Raw genomic sequence first — 19678 nt, 5'->3', positions numbered from 1 at the left:
CTAGGCCACGCTGCTTCCCGTTGAAGCAACCCATGAAGTACCAATTCCTCTGCTGATCCGAACCTATCCTACCAAGCAAAGTTGGCAAAGAAATGGAAGTTATACTAGAAATCCAGCAGGCACTGACTTGTACTAAAATAATAGTACTTATAATGGCACCTGTTAAGAGTTCCCCATGTCCCAAGCACTGTACTAAGCACCGAGGTAGATACAAGATAATCAGGTCAGACAACAGTCCCTGTTCCACCAGGGATTCACAGTCTAAGAGGGAGGCAGAACTGGTATTGAATCCATTTCGCAAATGAGAAAACTGAGGTCCAGAGAAATCAAGTACCTTCCCCAAGGTCACGCAGCAGGCAAGAGGCACAGCAGGGATTAGAACCCAGGTCCTCTGACTCCCAGACCCATGCTCTTTCTCTGCTCCTCACTGCTGACTCTTATCAGGCTAGAAAACTTGAAGCCAGTTGGATTCAACTGAATCCACCTAGAGAGCTTAAAGACCTGACAGGTGAGGTCTCAAGGCATTATCTTGATTTGATTCCTTGAGAATTCCCAGAATGGATAAAGGTCTGACTTCCACTGAGCATCATGTGGGACAGGGTGCCCAACCTTATTATCTTGCATCTACCCCAGTGCTTAGCACATAGTAAGTATAAAAAGTACCATTATCTCCATTACCATAAAAAAAAAACTACCACCTCCAGAGAGTCGAGCATTTTATTAAGCCAATGAACTGACCTCTTATTCTGGAAAGACTAGTCAGTTATCAATAATATTTTATTGAGCATCAACAGGGCAAGCTGTACAGCTGGGGTACATACTAAAGGGAAGACATAGTCCCTACCCTCCAGATATTGCCAATCCACAAGGTAGCCACATTTAGCCGCAACACAAATCAGAAAAGCCCGGGATCCTCAATTTACCACAATGTGAATGTTTTTAGAAGTTGGGTGGAGAAAATCTAGGGGAATCAATTTGATCCTCTGTGAGCACTACCTCTGACAAAGGGAGGAGAGGCTAGCTATTTCTGTCTCCTGACTGGATGCTATTTAAAACAACTCTACAGCCAGCACTCATAACTAGCTCTGCTTTGGAAATCAATCAGTCATATTTACTGAGTGCTTACTTGCGCAGAGCACCGTACTAAGGGCTCAGGAGAGTATAACAGAATTAGCAGACAAGCTCCCTGCCCATGACGAGCTTATGGTCTAGAGGAAGAGACAGACATTAATATAAATAAATAACTGATATGATATGCACCCAAGTGCTGTGGGGCTGAGGGCGGGGGTGGTGAATGAAGGTCACAAGTCCAGACAATGCAGAAGGGAGTGAAATGAGGAAATGAGGGCTTAGTCAGAGAAGGCCTCTTGGAGGAGATTGCCTTTAAAAAGATTTTGAATGTGGGGACAGTAAGTGTCGGATATGAAAAGGAAAGGTGTTCCAGGCCAGAGGCATGATGTGGGCGAGAGGTCGGTGGCGAGATGGACAAGATTGAGGTACAGTGAGAAGGTTGGCATTAGAGGGGCGAAGTGGATGGGCTGGGCTGTAAAAGGAGAGTAGTGAGGTGAGGTGGGAGGGGACAAGGCGATTGAGTCCTTTAAAGCCAGTGGTAAGGAGTTTTTGTTTGATGCAGAGGTGGATTGGTAACCACTGGAGATCCTTGAGGAGTGGGGAAACGTGGACTAAACGTTTTTGTAGAAAAATGATCCGGGCAGCAGAGTGAAGATTGGACTGGAGTGGGAAGAGAGAGGAGGCTGGGAGGTCAGCAAGGAGGCTGGTGCAGTAATCAAGGTGGGATAGAATGGATTAAGTGCTTAGACAAGTGCTTGGATTAATGTGGTAGCAGTTTGGATAGAAAGGAAAGGGTGGATTTTAGTGATGTTGTGAAGGTTGAACTAACAGGATTTAGTGATAGATTAAATATGTGGGTTGAATGACAGAGAGGAGTCAAGGACAATACTACTACTACTACTAATAATAATGGTAATTGTTAAGCGCTTACTCTGTACCAAGTACTGTTCTAAGCACTGGGGGAGATACAAGGTAATCAGGTTGTCCCACGTGGGGCTCACAGTCTTCATCTCCATTTTACAGATGAGGTAACTGAGGCCCAGAGAAGTGAAGTGACTTGCCCAAAGTCACACATCTGACAAGTGGCGGAACCGGGATTAGAACCCACGACCTCTGAGTCCCAAGCCCGTGCTCTTTCCACTAAGCCACGCTGCTCCCCTTCCGCCAATGTTACGGGTTTGTGAGACAGGAAGGGTGGTGGTGGTGTCTATAGTGATGGGAAAGTCATGGGGAGGAAAGGGTTTGACTGAAAAGATAAGGAGGTCTGTTTTGGACATGTTAAGTTTGAAGCAACAGCATGACATCGGAGAAGGGATGTCTGGAAGGCAGGAGGAAATGTGACACTGCAGAGAGGGAGAGAGATCAGGGCTGGAGAAGTAGATTTGGGAATTCACTCATTCATTCAATCGTATTTATTGAGCGCTTACTGTGTGCAGAGCATTGTACTAAGTAGTTGAAGCCATGTGAGCGAATGACTTCTCCAAGGGAGTGGGGGTAGATGGAGAATAGAAGGGGACCCAGAACTGAGCCTTGAGGGACTCCCACAGTTAGGGGGTAAGAGGCAGAGGAGGAGCCTGCGAAAGCGACTGAGAATGCGTGGCCAGAGGAATAGGAGGAGAATCAGGAGAGGACCCTGTCAGTGAAGCAGAGGCTGGATAGTATTTCCAGAAGGGGGTTGGGGTTCACAATGTCCAAGGCAGCTAAGAGGTCGAGGAAGACTTGGATGGAGTAGAGGCTGTTGGATTTGGCAAGAAGGAGAGGTTATGACGTGCCCCGTGAATGCTGGGCTGAGGGGGCTTAAGCTGCAGTAGTGAGCTACCCCCGCAAAGGGCCCTTAAGGTTCCTTTTTACCATCAGGCTTGTTGGGCTCCATGCTTTATGTTGTTTTCAGTGTTGTTTTGGATTGATACAATTCATTATTGTATTATTTTTCCACTCTCGAGGCTTTATTAAAATCACATCTCCATGCAGCATAGCCTAGTGGATCGAGCACAGGCCTCAGAGTCAGAAGGTCATGGGTTCTCATCCCGGCTCCTCCACTTGCCTGCTGTATGGCCTTGGGCAAGTCACTTAGCTTCTCTGTGCCTCAGTTACCTCATCTATAAAATGGAGATGGAAGACCGTGAGCCCTTTGCGGGACAGGGCCTGTGTCCAACTCAATTTGCTTGTATCCACCCCAGTGCTTAGTACAGTGCCTGGCACATAGTAAGTGCTCAACAAATACCATAATTATTAGGATGACCTGGGTTCTAATCCCGGCTCCGCCACTTGTCTGCTGCGTGATCTTGGGCAAGTCACTTCACTTCTCTGTGCCTCAGTTACCTCATCTATAAAATGGGGATTAAGACTGTAAGCCCCATGTGGGGCAGGGGCTGTGTCCAACCCGATTAGCTTGTATCTATCCCAGTGCTTAGTTCAGTGCCCGGCACCTAGAAGGCGCTTAACAAACACCGTAAAAAAATGCATCTCTGGTGGCGATCAACTACTGGGTATTCCCTGAGGATCTGTAAATCTCCCCTAAACTGCAAGCTCCTTGTGGCAGGGAACACGACAACCAACTCGGTTATATTGGACTTTCCCAAGTGCTTAGTGCAGTGCTCTGCACCCAGTAAGCACTCAATAAACGCCTATCTGTAGACATCCGAAGAACCTGTGGGTTCTGTCCCAATCTTAGCCATCCTACTCAGCTCTCGATGTCCACATGGAGTTTTAGCTTTTCAACCTACCAGGCCCCAGCTTCCCCAGGCTCCTCAAATCCCCCCAAACTCCCGTAGGCACTCTCATTTCATTGACATTTTGGAGCTCTTGAGTCATTCATTCAATCGTATTTATTGAGCGCTTACTATGTGCAGAGCACTGTGAATTGGACCACTGCTACAAGTTATAAAGGACCACTCTAAACAATCGAGGTGAGAACATGATCATCAGCCCTTTCTCCCTATACTCTCCAAACAGAAAGACCAGACCCAGGACCCTAAAGCTCTCACCGAGATTTAAATGTCTGCTCAGGACAACCTGTTGCAACCTGTGTGGTGCGCTTTGTTGAACACTCCTTTTTTTAAGAACACTACAGACAAGACTCTGGCGAACAAGGGTTAAAGTGGGCTAAAAAGCACAATAAACACCATCCATCTCTTTCAGTGTCATAGAACTTTCTCAATACAATGTATGGATACTGGTTCCAGCTTCTTTTATTCATGGGAATTGCCTCATGGGTTGATGGGGATACTTTTTTCTTTTCCCCAGTTGGTTTAACATCAAAGAACCTGGAACCAGTATCCATACATTGTATTGAGAAAGTCACAAAAAAATGCAAGTGACTCAAACACACCCAAGCTGGTGTGTTGGTACCTATCTGTTCATGTGTGTGTGCGCGCGTGTGTGTGTAAACTAACAGTAGAGTGGTTCCGTGAGGTCTTTATGCATTATTTATAAAGACAAACCCTTCTCCTTTCATAAGGAGGGGATGGGTGATATGAACCACAAAGGATTTCTGAGACTACATTACAGCATCTTCTCTTCTAGATTTTCAAGCGCAAGCGAGCCACCTATTTCCACTTTCCTATCTGCTCTATGCCCCCGCCCCAACCTGCTTCTTCTAGAAAATGTCGAAGTGTGATGTCATCTAAATGCCCAAAGACACTGATTTCCTTCTCCAAGGGATTAAGGGGAGTAGCAAAAACTAAGAATTCATCAAAAGGAATTCCTCTGAAGAAGGTCAAAGCTTCTTGCTGGAATCCTTATTCCAGAGGACTAGGAAAAACTAGAAAATTGGAAATCTTTCAAAACTCCTGCATTATAAAAATTAAACCAGGACAGTTTCATTTGGCCGCCAAGAAGACCAGGCCATGCCGAATGACTTTAAACAACCGCCCACACGCGCCTTCTTCCCTGCCCCCTCAGCCCCTCCCCCCCCCCCAAAAAAACAAGAAAAATCCCAACAAACCACAACACAAAGAGCTCCCAAATCTTAACACTGGTTCCAATGAAAGCCAGGGGTTTTATTTCACAAATTGCTTAAATCTTCTATTACAACAGTTAGTCATTTTTTTTAATCATTTCTGAATTATAAAATCTCAACGCTTTAGCATCTCCAAAAGGAAGAAAGAATATATATGGCTTGTAAGGACCAACTTTGCTCTAATCCTCCTCCAGGAGAGACAGGGGAATCCAACAGGATCTGAGCAGTGCCAGTAAATCAGGTGGCCATTCGCAGCAAAGGCAGGGACGAGGAACGACGCTGAGACACAGGGGCATGCTACAGCCGCTTCCAGATTACACTGTCGACAGTACAGCCAAATCTCTAACAAACACAGAGAAAGACCCTTCCTGCCACCCCACCCCAACCCAGTGAAGAAACAAATTTTACTTCCTGCCCAGGCTTGGTGGAACTGCCACAGAGCTGCGCTGCGAAGGCCGGGATTCAGGAGGAAAGACTACAGTTCTTACAGTGATAGGAATGTCAAGCAGTACAACAGCAGTAAAAATAAACCAGATGTTTTATTCTTTAAATGCGCGCTCAGTTTTTCCCCACTCAATTACAACAGCAAGAAAAATGTAACCTTTAGGTAACAATACTGCAGTGTTGAAAATGATCTGGGTGGGGGGTGGGAGGGAAGGAATCCTTTTAGCGGTTTAGCCAACATTTAAAGCAGATGGAGCTTCTGTCATCTTCTCCCTCCTCCCTTTCTAGCACACTCAAATTTGGTGTGTCCCCTGCTCCACTGAGCCCAACTTTTCAAAAGTTATCTTTTCCATTTTTCCTCCAACGGCCCAAGCCCCGAGACCCATACATAAAAGCATGCCAAATCTGCTTTTGTGAAAAATCCAGCACACACCAATGCACAAAATGTCTGAGACCATCCTAATTTAGCCTCAGCAAATATTTATTTATGGAAAGAAAACTATATTCCATACCAGAACTTCAAAGACAAGTGCCTTTTCTCTCAAGTCTTTCAGTTGGTTAAATGACCTTCTTGGAAATGCACTTTTGCTAAATCTCCATTTTGTAGTTCTCGAAATCAAGGTGAGAAAAGATCTGTTAATATTAACACTGGCACTTTCAACAATGATTTTTAACAAAACGTTTAACAAAGGGAGAACTTTCCTAGCAACCCAAACCCCAACCTTCCCAACACAAATCCACAGCACAAACTGCAATCTTGACTTCCCAAATAAAGGTGCACTTCTTCACCACCTGGATGTGGTGCTTCAAAATTAGACGTATAAACAATGCTAACTTTTTGTCTCCTCAAAAAAGTCAAGGAGCTCTGGGGATTTTTTTTTTTTGCCCCTGAACTCAAACACAGTTTGGCCCATGTCATTAAATAGAAATGGCTAGTTAGCCCAGTTAGGTGTATAAGACAGATATTTGCCAGGCACAAAAAAACGCAAGGAATAGAAATACTTGCATACTCTGGTTTCTTGGTGCAAAAATGCACCTTTTTTCCTGAACACGAATGTTTCCCCCGATCCTCCCCCGCCCGCCCCCCCACCCCCACTCCGATCCCTTCCTTTGTCCCCAAGTTGGAATGGAAAACCAAACAATCCCAAATTACCCACCTGTCATCCCTGCTAACTTATCATACACTCAAAACAAAAGTCAAATGGAAACTCTAAGGTTTTTATACAACAAAAAAAATATAACATTTTGCAAAACTAGGTCTTCTATTCTACTGCATATATATAAAAAAGAGATCTAAACATTAATATTATTCACACAACAGAAGAAAGGGGTGGGGGGTTAAAATGAACTTATTAGAATGCAAGAGATGGATTTCAAGAGGGATGTCCTACAGAGAACTGATATTAAATTAAGTGTCCAACTGCAGCCAAAGGAAAAATAGTACTTGATTTCAAGTGTAAATCTGCCAGTAACCTCTTCTGCCCATATATCTCTCCACAGATATATGTCGTGACACATTCATCTCAGCACCAAGTCTGATACTGATCCCACTGCCCTCCTTCCCGCCCACCCCCCCAAAAAAAAAGAGAGAGAAAAAGACTGTACTTGGGATGACCAATCTGGAGGAGGAAAATAAAAATGCTAATCTGAAACTTCTACCCAATGGCCTGAAAAGAAAAGGTAACTCACAGGCAACCCCTGTTTGAAGGGCAGGGTTCCTAAGCACTACCCAAACTGAAAGATCAAAGTGATGCAATGAACTTGGTATCAACTGATAAATGAAACTGCTGGAGGTGGGCAGGAAAGAAAAGAAAAATCTGGCTACGCAGTCATTTAGGCTACCCGGAGTGGGCCCATCATGTGCTTTCACTGATGTCATCTGACTTAGAGCACGGATTAAGAAGGCTCAGCTTTGTCCGTTAATAACAGTATTAAAAAAACAACACAACAACAACAACGACAAAACAAACAAAAAAAACCCCAGGGGGATGGGGGGAGAGAAGCAAAACCAAAATCAAAAATCTCAAACAAAATACTGTAGAAAAAACACTCCCCTCTCCTCTCCCCACCACGACCACAGCTTCCCCCCACTCCACAACCAACCTTCTTGGCTCTGCCACAATCTATCTTCCTCCTCCTTTCCGACAGGATGGAGCTTCCTGAGATCTGAAGTTTTCAATTACTTTTCTGTTGTCATTTTTTCCCCTGATTGGTTTTACGAAACTTTCAAGTGAGCCGCGGCGTGCTTGCTGCCAGAGAGACCAAGTTGCATCCACTGCTGCTTTCCCCTTCAACAGTTCTGAACTTGGCCCTTCAATCCACTTTAAGAATCTGTCCTACATGATTTGGATCAAGATGACATGATGTCTACCTTAGGTTCTACTTACAGAGCTTGCCCCAGCACCAACCAGCTAAAGAGAAATCACACAATTGGAATATCTGAATCCGTACTTCTTTAATCACTAATTCAGCTCTTAGGAGCGGATTTAAAGATACCTCTATCTGCAGACTGCCGTGAGAGGAGGCAGTCACGGTAGTGGGGAGAGAAAGCAAGAGATCCCACTTGCTAAACACATCTGAAAGAATCGGGTTCTGATCCCACTATTGTCACACACACAAGTGCATTCTTGGTCTCCAGTGTACACTGCATGCTCTTGTGACTGGCAAGCTACTAATAATATGAAAGAAACCAAAGACACGAGTCCACTTAGTCCCATTTTTTGTGCTGGTGATGGCAAATGAAAGAAGAAAAACATTAAAAGCCTCCCCCCTCTCCCCCCAAAAAAAGATAATTTGACCCCCCCCACCCTTCAACAGCCTTCACCACCAGTCCATCACAATAATTTTATAGTCCAAGTATCAAAAAGTCTTGATTCCGCAAGCCCACTGTCGCTCAGAACCAGAATGGGAGCACATGCTGAGTTGAAAATTGGTCATCTTCCTTCCTTCAAAATGAGGGGGGGAAAGCACATCTGGCTGATAGGTGAAAGCAGGTCCCACTGTGCTGTGGCACAAAAAGGGCATCTCGTTGCATTACTTCCATGTGGCAGATTGAGGGATGGATCGGGGCGGGATCATGTCCAGGAGATATTCACGCTGGCGCTCTACTGCCGAAGAAGTCTTGTGCACTGCTAAACTAGGGCTGACAAAAGCTAAAGCCCCACCTGCACCAGGAGAGAAAAAGAGGCAGGGGTCAGCTACCGGCTCGGGTCAAAGAGAAAACCAGAGAGTGAAAAGAACAATTCTACCAACCACTCTCATATTTGGTTTAAACCAAAGAGACAAAAATCCCCATCACCAACAGGTAAAACGCCTTAGTTTTTTGGTTCAGTCAGTACGCTCTGTCTTCCCCCAGATTAGCAACTCCAGGAGGGAATTATATTTTTACCAGTGCTCAGCACATCCCACTACTGTGACCACAGTAGTGGGATTTTCACAAACCCTTGGCATTCTAAAGAGGCAAACTCCGATACTGTTCTTCTAATTAGAACCTTGAAAACAACTCATGGACCATTATCCCTGAGTATATTATGCCAAAATCCAATGATTATAATCTTTAATATATTTACTTTTACCTCACATACTTCTCCGCTTTTTAAGTTTAAATACCTATAAACTGCATGCCGTTCAATCCAATTTTGCCTTTTAGTAACGTCAAAACTTGGAAAAAAAGGCTGCCATTCAGAACAGGAAAAGACCATCAGTTAATGCAAAGGCTAAGTATTTCTTCTCCGAGCAAGATACGGCTCCGCTAAAGAAGGGCGTTAAAACCGAGGTCCGTGCCTGCAGACTCAATTTCAAATAACCGTAAGGAAACAGGAGGAAGAGAACAGTCCTTTGCAAGAGAAGACAAAAGCGACAACTTGAAAGCCCCGGGCCAGAAGTTGTGATGCCAAAACGTGTGTCATCGGATGCTGGACTGGGTAACGGTTGGAGTTGGATAGAGAACAAAGAAGCTCAGTGAGGGGCATGGGCAAAAGTCATTGACTCCATGCTGGAAAGTCCTGCTCAAAAAAGGCCTCCAAAGAAATCATTTCCTTCAGAGAATTCCTTCTGCTGGTCAGAGTGGACTGAAGGCTGCTGACTGTGAGCAGAGGAAAAAGCACATGCACACGTGCACACAGAGGAAACACCAAACGCACCTGTACTGATGCAAGAGACAGAAAGAAAGAGAGAGAGAGAGAGAGAGCACGCGCGAGCGCATATGAGCGCAAACACCACCAGACGCACCTGTACTGATGGGAGTCTTCTTCCAGTTGGTGGAGGTGGTGGTGGTGCCCTTGTTGACAGGTCTCTCCACATGCTTACCTGGCCTGCTAATGAGGGCTGCAGCAGCTGCTGCATTCTGCAGCTTAGGCGACTGGCTAAATGCATGCAAGACTCCTCTGGGGGAACCTGAGGGGCCGCGCGACAGCTGGCTAGGAGTCTAGTGAAGGAGAAAAAACAATTAGGACGACAATGGAACCCAGGTCGGGGCGGCTAAAAGCTCACTAGAGCAATGAGAGCTCTTTCCTCACGGTGTTTCAATCCTTCCCACCTCCCCGGGGGGGTTGGCAGTTTACCAGTGGGCCTCCAAAAGTTCAGGCCAAATGGAAAGAGAGCCAAGATAAAACCCACCACAAAATAGCAGCATTGTATCGGACTGATTTTGGCAGGGGGAGGGGGGCACGAAGGGTTGGCGAGAATATGGGTGGGGCTAATAGCATTGACTTCGGCCAGAGAGAGTGAAGTGCTGTACCAACGGTTCCCCAAGCACCTCAGTTCTGACCTGCAGCATAGCCCCATTAGTCCAGTCGCGGGCCTCTCCTGAGCGGAACGCCAATTTACGCCGTGGTTTTATGACCTATACAAATGGGGAGGGGAGTTGAAGTTGAGATCAGACAGTTCATTTGCATTTGTGGCCCGAGTTGACGTTTGACCCCCAGGTGCCCAGCAGAGCTCAACGCACTGCTACAGTCTCCTGGCAATGCTACTGTCTTATGATTTGTGGCCATGGGGTTGCAGGACAGAAAACACACAACAGGGAGGCTTTGGTCACCAAAACCTCAACTGTTCTAGGACTGTTGCAAAACAGGCACTTCTACAAAAGAGCTCAAGTCAGACACCCCCCTCCCCAATCTTACAAAATACCTCTGGCAAACAGGGAAATGCAGAACATCTGACCAATCCTCGTTCCCCGCCACCAAGGGGGAGCCCCGTGTGGGACGGGGACTGCACCCATTAGCTCCTATCTACCCCAGCGCTCAGGACAGTGCCTGGCACATAGAAAGCGCTGAACAAATACCAGTATTATTATTCTTGTTATTATTGTTATCTGAGATCAGCATGCTAGTGACAGCCAGGCGGACTGCAGCAAGGTTACGGGGAGCCGTTAAAATGGCATGGAGGCCGTTATTGAAAATTAGCGCAAAGACCCTCAACTCCCACTGGGAGATGTGCATCATTCATTCATTCCATCAAGTTGCTTTTTCTTCATCATAACTGGAGTATGCTGTTCCTGGAAGCATAATCAACTTCCTCGAAAAACTCCACAAAACTTTGACTACTTTCTACACTCACCCCAAATGATCTCAGTTTCAGAGCGACAACTATACTCCTGGAAATCTCGATTAACCTTTTCCAAAGTAGTCTTTCCTTACTCCTTAAGTTAGCTAGGCGCTTTAATTCAAGGTGCCCGGAAGTAAGAGTATCTTGCATTTCCGAGGCCTTTTTACTTCATTTGCCTCATTTTGTCATCACACCCTCTGGTGAATTAAGAGTCAGGTAAGTATGGCCCCCACTTTCGAGCAGAGGACGCGGAGGTCCAGAGAGTTGAACCAGATGTACCAGAGCAGACCACTGCCACAGCTGGGATGAGAATCTAGAACCTCTGGCTCCCAGGCCCAAGATCAACGTTTTTTTTTTTAAGAAGCTAAATGCCAACACACGACCGTCAATCGATGGATCGACCGAACTGCTGATAAGAGCAGCAGCGGAACCCTTTGGCTGGCCAAATCTGTCCGGACTCAAATTTCCCTGTCGCTAAAAGGAGGCCCTTCTAAAGCTCTGCCACACTCTAGGGACCTCCAACCGTCCCAAACAACAAAGAAGCGGCCCCTCTCCCAGGCACAAAATGCAACCGAAAAAATCCTTGCGCCTCACGTTCTGGATCGCCGGCCACAGAGTTGCTTACTGGCACCTGAGCCAACAATTCTGAATGGGGTGGCGAAAGAGCCTTCAATTACCCTGTAAAACTCAGCGTCAGGGCAAAGCCCAGGAACCGTTCCACAGAAAGCAGCGCCCCGGCTGTCCGGAGCAATGGCCGGTCTAGTGTACACGGGTGGGTTACCTGCTTCAGTGAATGATGCTGGGTGATCGGTTCTGGTTTCACCTGCACGGGCGACGAGGTCTGCTGCAGTATCCGCTGCTCGATCTCCTGCTCCTGCTGCAGGGCCTTCACGAAGGCCGCCTTCAGGCGATTGGTGTGTTCCGCCTTCAGCGCCTTCTTCTGGTTTGATGTCATACAGTTTTCGCACATAATGCTTCCGTTCTTTTCTTCTCTCCAGCGGCAGGTGAAATCGGTCTTGCACTGAGCACACATGTAGGGCTCGTGGGATAAAGCGGTGGTTGAAACTTTGCCTGTGGAAGTCAGATCAGTTTGCGGTGGGTGTCAGCATGCACGAACTGGGAGCATTTACTAGAAAGGGGGCTCGACCTTGGGAGGAGCCCTTCCTGCTTTTTTCTCCAAATGGACACTAGTCCAGAGGACTGGAGTCACTCGGTTACTCAACCTCTGCTAACTTCAAGAGCTGGAGAGTGGAAGTGCCTCCATACGACACCAATGGATGGTCCCCTGCCTCGTGGCTACATTGGGAGGTTCGGGGTGTTAAATAATTGGCTCGGCTCACAAATAATTACCACCTCTGGTTTTCGATTAAGGCTTTTCCTGAGACTACTGCCAGCAATGATTTACCAGGACACTACTCTATCAGTTCAAAATTAAACCCCAAAGGGAAGTTTTAATGACCCTGCCAGTTTAAACACAGAAAATAACATGCTAAATTATAAATGGACAATAAGAATTATATTCGAAACATGCACCCAGGCAACCTTTTGCTTTTCAGGAAAGTAATAAATTCCAGTTTGCCTAGGGCTCAATAGGCAACAAATTTTTCTTTTAAATGATGGTTAAAATATAGAGGGTTAAAAATATGAAAAAGGAACTCCAACGCCTTTAAACTTCTAGGTTCACCAAAGTGTTTCAAGCTGTCCCTTACCCCATTTACCGATGACCTAGATACGTGTCAGTAAATAAGAGCTAGCTACTATTTAAATAAGCCTGAACTTCCCGGCCACTGATCTCGGCACGTGTGGCATTAACTTTGCTCCCTGGCAGGGGGAGGGGAGCGAAAATGCTCCGGGTTCATACTTGCTGACACCTGCCACGAACTGGAGAAGGTATCGGGCTGGAGCAGAAGATGCCGGGCAAAAGAGATTCCTGAAGGTCTTGTGGGCAGGGAACGTGCCCTACCAATTCCATTGTACTGGACTCTCAATCAACGGGATTTACTGAGCACAATTCTTCCCCTTGACGCTGTTTAGTGCCATTGTTCTTGTCTGTCCGTCTCCCCCGATTAGACTGTAAGCCCGTCAAACGGCAGGGACTGTCTCTATCTGTTGCCGACTTGTTCATCCCAAGCGCTTAGTACAGTGCTCTGCACATAGTAAGCGCTCAATAAATACTATTGAATGAATGAATACTAAGCGCATAGAAGGACAATACAACAGAATGAACAGACACGTTCCCTGCGTGTAACGAGCTTTCGGTCTAGAGATGAGCTTACAAGCGCTTAGTATGGTGCTCTGCACACCGTGAGCGCTCACTAAATACCATTGATTGATATCACTCTCAAGAGTCTACTGAAGCAGGAGAGGGAAAAGGCAGACAGGCGAGCTGCCACTTCAGCAGGAGCACCAAGCCTCCCCCAGGAGAGGGTCCTACAAAGCACAAGTCAAACTGGCCCAGAAATGTGGGTATATTGAAGGTACGAGACGCTTCTGGGGCGTTGGGGGGCGTCTAAAAATCTTATTATTCTCCACACCTCAGCAGCCCATATGAAAGGCCTTTCGATCATTTTCATTACCAAATAAGAGTGCTTTTCATCTCTAGAAACAGATCTTGAGTCTTGCCCAAGTGGCGTACAAACCCTGAAGAAATAGACTCATGGTATCCAAACCACCCAGTTCCCCCTAACTGTTACCCTTGATGGTGAGGGTCACTTGAGAGGCAAGGTACTACATGGATTCTGAAGAATGAACTTGCCTTCCATAGTGCAGAACTAGGCAGCCCTAGTGCGGAGTTACGTACTGAGGTATATGAACCACTGTAGTGTGTGGCCAGAGAGCTTCAGGGAGGACAGACTGTCATCTTTTAAAAGCACCTGATTTTATAAAATACTTAAGCAGCTTGAAGGAGGAAAAAAAAAGCTATGAGGAAAATGACCATAACTGTCCTTTTTGTCATCATGGGCTAAGTAAGCACTTTTGAGCCTACACAATGAACAAAAGGAGAACGGACACTTTACTGAGAGGCAGGTGGCCTAGTGAAAAGAGCAGGGGCCTAAGAGTCGGGGGACCTGGGTTCTAATCCTACCTCTGCCACTTGCCTGGTGTGTGACCTTGGGCAGGGTCACTTACCTGTTGTGGGCCTCAGTCTTTCCCAATCTGTAAAATGGGGATGAAGCATCTGTTCGCCATCCTACTTAGATTTGTGAGTCCTATATGGGACACGGGACTGTGACTGGACCTGAATGTCATCTATCTAAAGGACTTGGCACATATGAAGCGTTCATATACCAGAATTAGTATTATTAGGGTCAACTAACCCCAAACTAAGGCAGAGACCGTCTCTCTCCTGAAGCACGTGGGATAGAACGAGTCACATTTTTTTTTTTTTAAATTTTCTATGGTATTTGTCCAGTGCTTACTGTGTGTCAAACACTATTCTACACGCTGGGGTAGATTCAAATTAATTAGGTTGGACACTGTCCCTGTCCATATGGGGTGCACCATCTAATTAGGAAGGAGAACAGGAGAACTGAGGCACAGAGAAGTTAAGTGATTTGTCCAAGGTCGCACAGCAACCAATTGGCAAAGCCACGACTAGAACCTGGGTCCTCTTGACTCCCAGGCCCATGCTCTTTCCATGCATGGCACAGCAGGCCACGTTGCTGTTTGAATTATAGAATGTGAAGAATTCAGAAGTCTTTTAGAACTCATTTGACAGCAACCCTGGCATTTATAGGAGGCCATTTCAGTCCAAATAAGGCTGCTCAGAGTTTCTTTCTCCCCCATTCGCTCACTTAAGACCAGGTTACTGGAAGGAGATATTAGAAATAGATGCACAGGGAAAAGTTGAGTAAAGGTTAAGTTCGGTGCAAAGGAATGAAAAAAAAACCACCTACGAGCTAGAAGAGATCACTAAAAAGATGGAGGAGAAAATAATGTGACCCACAAAAAGATCTCTTCCAATATACAATATCCCTTTCCCTTGCCAGTCAAAGTTACGTTTTTCAGCCCCCTTGTCCCCTCACTTACCAGGAAAAAGAACATTATTTGGAAATTGTGAGCTATTGCTTGATTTACGTCACGAGGCAAAAGAGAAGTAAATTAAGGGTGGAACGCAACTACTTCGGAGGCTCAGCCTAAGAGATATTCTGCTCCCGTGATCGAGGAGTTTGGGATTACAGTTGGCTGACACCTCATTTCTGAAGCCCAAGAATCCCCCTGTTGAGCCTTACTGCTTATTCGGTCAGCCTGTTGACTGCTAAATGTGGGGGGAAAAAACCCTCTGGTTTCCTAAATCATATTCAGCCAATACCAGCCTCGGGTACGGATCTAGCAGCGTGGTCCTAGTGAAAAGAGTGTGGGTCTGAGAGTCAGAAGGACTTGGGTTCTAATCCTGACTCTGCCACTTGGCTGCTGTGTGACCTTGGGCAAATCGCTTCACTTCTCTGTGCCTGTTACCTCATCTGTAAACTGGAGATTAAGACTGTGAGTCCCATGTGGGATAGGGACTGTGTCCAACCTGATCAGCTTGTATCTACCCCAGCAGCTTAGCAGAGTGCCTGGCACACAGTAAGCACTTAAGTACCATTAAAAAATGGATTCTTCCCATTATACAGCTGGAATGACAATGAAGAAATCTGATTTAAGGCTGGCTCTGAAATCCAACGTGCTAAAATACCAGCGGGTAATAATTCACAGGAATGCTTTGAAATCCAGGGTGTTAGCTCACCTTGAGTTTCCAGTAGGTTTTGGACCACTTCTTCCAATCCAACCAGGTAGATGAATTCGTTATTGGCAGCGCTGGGCAGAAAATTCATCTCTGGGGCAGGCGGCTTGGGAGGAGGAATCTCTAACAGGGTCTTCTCCAGCTGTTTGCGCAGTGCAAGTTTTGCTGCAGCTTGCCGGCTGGCTGGCGAGTCATTGGAGTTCACTATGGAGGCCACGCTGGTGGTGGTAGCCGCACTGGCCTGAGCAGATGCTACAGTTGTACCTTTAATTGAGGTTGGTGAGGCCTTTTCCAAAAAATACAAATCAGGGGGCTTGGTTAGTAATGCTTCAGGAACAACGAAAGGCGTTTCTGCATTTCTTGGTCACCTAGGCACATTCCCACAGCACTTAGGGACATGCCTGGAAATATACGTATTTGATTTTCTCGTCTGTCTCCCCCGTCTAGGCTGTAAGCTCCCCGTAGGCAGGGAATGTGTCTGCCATCTCTAATGCACGTACTCGCTCAAGAGCTTAGTCCTGTGCTCTGCACAGAGTAAGCGCTCAATAAATTCCATTTATCAAGTCTTCTCATCAAAAGCACTTCAAATAGACTGTAAGCCCGTCAATCGGCAGGGACTGTCTCTATCTGTTGCCAACTTGTTCATTCCAAGCGCTTAGTACAGTGCTCTGCACATAGTAAGCGCTCAATAAATACTATTGAATGAATGAACTTCAGAGGCTTGTGTCAGAGATTACCTGCTCAGATGCTAAGACATTTCATGTGTCCTTGCCTGATGGGACATTAATAATAAGAATAATCATAATTACGCTATTTGTTAAACGCTTACAATGTGCCAAGCACGATTCTAACTGGGGTAGATTCAAGGTAATCAGGTTGCCCCACGTGGGGCTCACACTCTTAATCCCCATTTTACAGACGATGTAACTGAGACACGGAGAAGTGAAGTAACTTGCCCAAGGTCACACCGCAGACAAGTGGCGAAGCTGGGATTAGAACCCTCATCCTCTGATTCCTAAGCCCGTGCTCTTGCCACTAAGCCACTTCTGAAGTGGCGACCCACTCTTTATTTTGGATGGGGGGAGATGGGGTGCAAAAAGAGGGTTGGGGGCCTCTTTTGCTTATGTACCAGCTGAGGGAAGAGAGCGGTCTGGTAAACTGTCAGAGAAGCAGACTGACGTAGTGGATAGAGCAGGGGCCTGGGAGTCGGAAGGTCACGGGTTCTAATCCAGGCTCCACCACTTGTCTGCTCTGTTACCTTGGGCAAATCACTTCACTGGGCCTCAGTTACCTCATCTGTAAAATGGGGATGTAGACTGTGAGCCCCACGTGGGACAGGGACAGTGTCCTACCCAATTTGCTTCTGTCCACCCCAGTGCTTAGTACAGTGTGTGGCACATAATAAGTGCTTTGTTTTGTCATCTGTCCCCCTCTTCTAGACTGTGAGTTTGCTGTTGGGTAGGGATTGTCACTATCTGTTGTCGAATGGTACTTTCCAAGCGCTTAGTACAGTGCTCTGCACACAGTAAGCGCTCAATATGACTGAATGAATGAACTGTCATTGTTTTTGTTTTTCAAGTGTAAAAGAATGACTCCAACACCGCATATCTGACTATAGGGAGGCTTTACTCTTCTTTAAATTCCTTAGTACTTTAAAATAAAAAGATAAACTCCTGCTCAATAAAAGGAAGTCTTGACTTAATTTTATAACTATCCAATTCTCAAGCCTCGCTTTGTATCCTAGGATAATTCGGATTTCTTCCATCTTGCAAGCAGTGCACAAAATCAAGTTTTACGTAGAGGAGAGAATTGTTTTCTTCTTCTCTGGAAAAGAAAAATAGAGTTTCTAGGAGCTAGGGCTCAAGAGCTAGAACCGGGTCCTTTGGCGCAAACACAAGGTGAGGGAGAGTGACAATAAAACGTACACACAGGATGTTTTTCCTCCTTGGTTCCCCTTATGAAAGACCCGATTCAGGACTCACCTGTGGGATATTGACAAGCAGGCTAGCATTGGGGACGTTGGCAACGCGGATCAGCCCCTGTTGGATAATTCTCTGCCCTTGAATCTGGACACTGGGGACAGAAGCCCGCGGCGCAAGAAGTAGCGGAGGTGGCCCCGTGCTGGAATGCTGTCGGATAGTGTGGATTTGCTGGGGAGAGACAGAGATTGGCTGATGTAATGATTCCATGAAAGGTGGAGGGACGGAAGGGCCGGAGGTTTGGAGTGAGGCAGGGGATGAAACGGTACAATGGAAATGACGCAAGACAAAAGGATAGAAGAGCAGCATTATTATTCCCACCATCTGGGTACCTCAGTTTCCATCTTAAAAGGAGACATCATGGTTTGGTTTATAAAAAAAAAATATATTCTTAATCCGTAATGACTATTTTCCTATCACAGTCAAGTGATGTCTTCCATTTGGGGTATGTTTTCCCTTGGGGGATTCCACTTCAGTAACGGGACTGTGAGAAGAGTTGATCCAGAGTGCGGGAAACTGCTTAACCAAGTTCAGTGCTCCCGGTGAAGGGTGCATCATTCAGGTGATAAAAGGTACGGAGCTTTTTCAACCGATTAAACTGCAGCTCTGCAAATGCTGAATGCCCTGCGCTGGAGGTTGTCAATGACTGTGAGCTCGTTGCGGGCAGGGACTGTCATCTTATTGTAGTATTGTACTCCCCCAAGTGCTTCCTATAGTGCTCTGCACAAAGCAAGCGCTCAATAAATACAATTGAATGAAGGATGGTTGGAGCTCCCTTCTATCATATGCCCTTTGTGATTTTTCCTATCATTAAGGGGTACGTGAAATATGAGGACAACTCTACTGGAGAAGTTTGGGAAGCCCTATCCTAAGGAACTAAGGAACTAAGTTTTCTATGTTTTCAGAAAGGGCATGGGAGAACCCATTATAACCAAACAGCAAGTATAGAGGAGAAGCGATTCGGTATCCCACTGATATCACGAGGATTTATACCCCTACGTTTTATTTTGTTAATGAGATGTACATCATCTTGATTCTATTTATTTGCTATTATTTTAATGAGATGTTCATCCCCTTGATTCTATTTATTGCTATTGTTCTTGTCTGTCTGTCTCCCCCGCTTAGACTGTAAGCCCGTCAAAGGGCAGGGACTGTATCTGTTACCGATTTGTACATTCCACGTGCTTAGTACAGTGCTCTGCGCATAGTAAGCGCTCAATAAAGACTACTGAATGAATGAATGAAAAATGTTAACATCCGTGCAGGTGGCCATTATCCAATTTAACTACCTCCTCCCCATCTCGAGCCTCTCGGCGCTACCTCCTGGCCTATCTAGAAAACAAGATGATGGTGTCGCCCGTCAAGTGACGGATGGGCCTCGGTCCCATCACCAAGCCTTCAGAGCCGAGGATCAATACAAAGGAATCCATGACTGTGGCTAGTGGCTTGCCCTGGGCAGTGCCAGCTCCACGCTCTCACCCCTGCCACCTGGGTTCTAATCCCGGCTCTGCCAATTGCAATCTTAGGGTTCTTGGTCAAATCCCCCTTCCTCCTTCTAGACTGTGAGCCCATTGTTGCGTAGGGATTGTCTCTCTCTGTTGCCGAACTGTACTTTCCAAGCACCGTGTGCTCTGCACACAGCAAGCGCTCAATGAATGATCGAACGAAAAGTCACTTAACTTCTCTGTGCCTCAGTTTCCTCTACTGTAAAAAACGGGGATCCAATACCTGTTTCCCCTCCCGTTTAAGATTGTGAGCCCCACATCGGGCAGGGACCATGTCCGACCCAGAGTTTAGGCCGATGTTTGACATGCACTATAAAACAAAAAAATCCTCACGCTCCCGCCGGACATGGACTGCAAGAGAGTCAAGTGCCCGCAACAGTTTCATGGGCACAACTCGTTTACAGCTGAGGTGACCATGGATTAGTGCCAGTGCCGTGAACCAGGG

At 46.2% G+C, this 19678-nt stretch overlaps 1 protein-coding gene across 5 annotated transcripts in view; it reads right to left on the bottom strand.

Moving 5' to 3' along the window:
- Positions 1-5032: 5032 nt before the first annotated feature.
- Positions 5033-19678, bottom strand: part of GATAD2A (GATA zinc finger domain containing 2A) — a 128073-nt gene continuing 113427 nt past the window's right edge. For 4 of the 5 annotated variants that reach the window (XM_029050210.2, XM_029050211.2, XM_039910389.1 and 1 more), the window contains 6 exons: positions 17732-17899; positions 15753-16035; positions 11805-12094; positions 10245-10319; positions 9707-9902; positions 5033-8640 (listed from right to left, as the gene is read on the bottom strand). In XM_029050210.2, coding sequence (XP_028906043.1) covers positions 8510-8640; positions 9707-9902; positions 10245-10319; positions 11805-12094; positions 15753-16035; positions 17732-17899 — 1143 coding nt within the window. In that variant the 3' untranslated portion in view covers positions 5033-8509. The remainder of the gene's footprint in view (positions 8641-9706; positions 9903-10244; positions 10320-11804; positions 12095-15752; positions 16036-17731; positions 17900-19678) is intronic. The other variant, XM_039910390.1, reaches the window with a different exon arrangement.

The sequence above is a fragment of the Ornithorhynchus anatinus genome, chromosome X1 (assembly GCF_004115215.2).
Source record: "Ornithorhynchus anatinus isolate Pmale09 chromosome X1, mOrnAna1.pri.v4, whole genome shotgun sequence".
Classification (NCBI taxonomy): Eukaryota; Metazoa; Chordata; class Mammalia; order Monotremata; family Ornithorhynchidae; genus Ornithorhynchus; species Ornithorhynchus anatinus.
The sequence above is the reverse complement of the archived record's forward strand: the minus strand, read 5'-3'. Positions and strand labels throughout refer to the sequence as shown.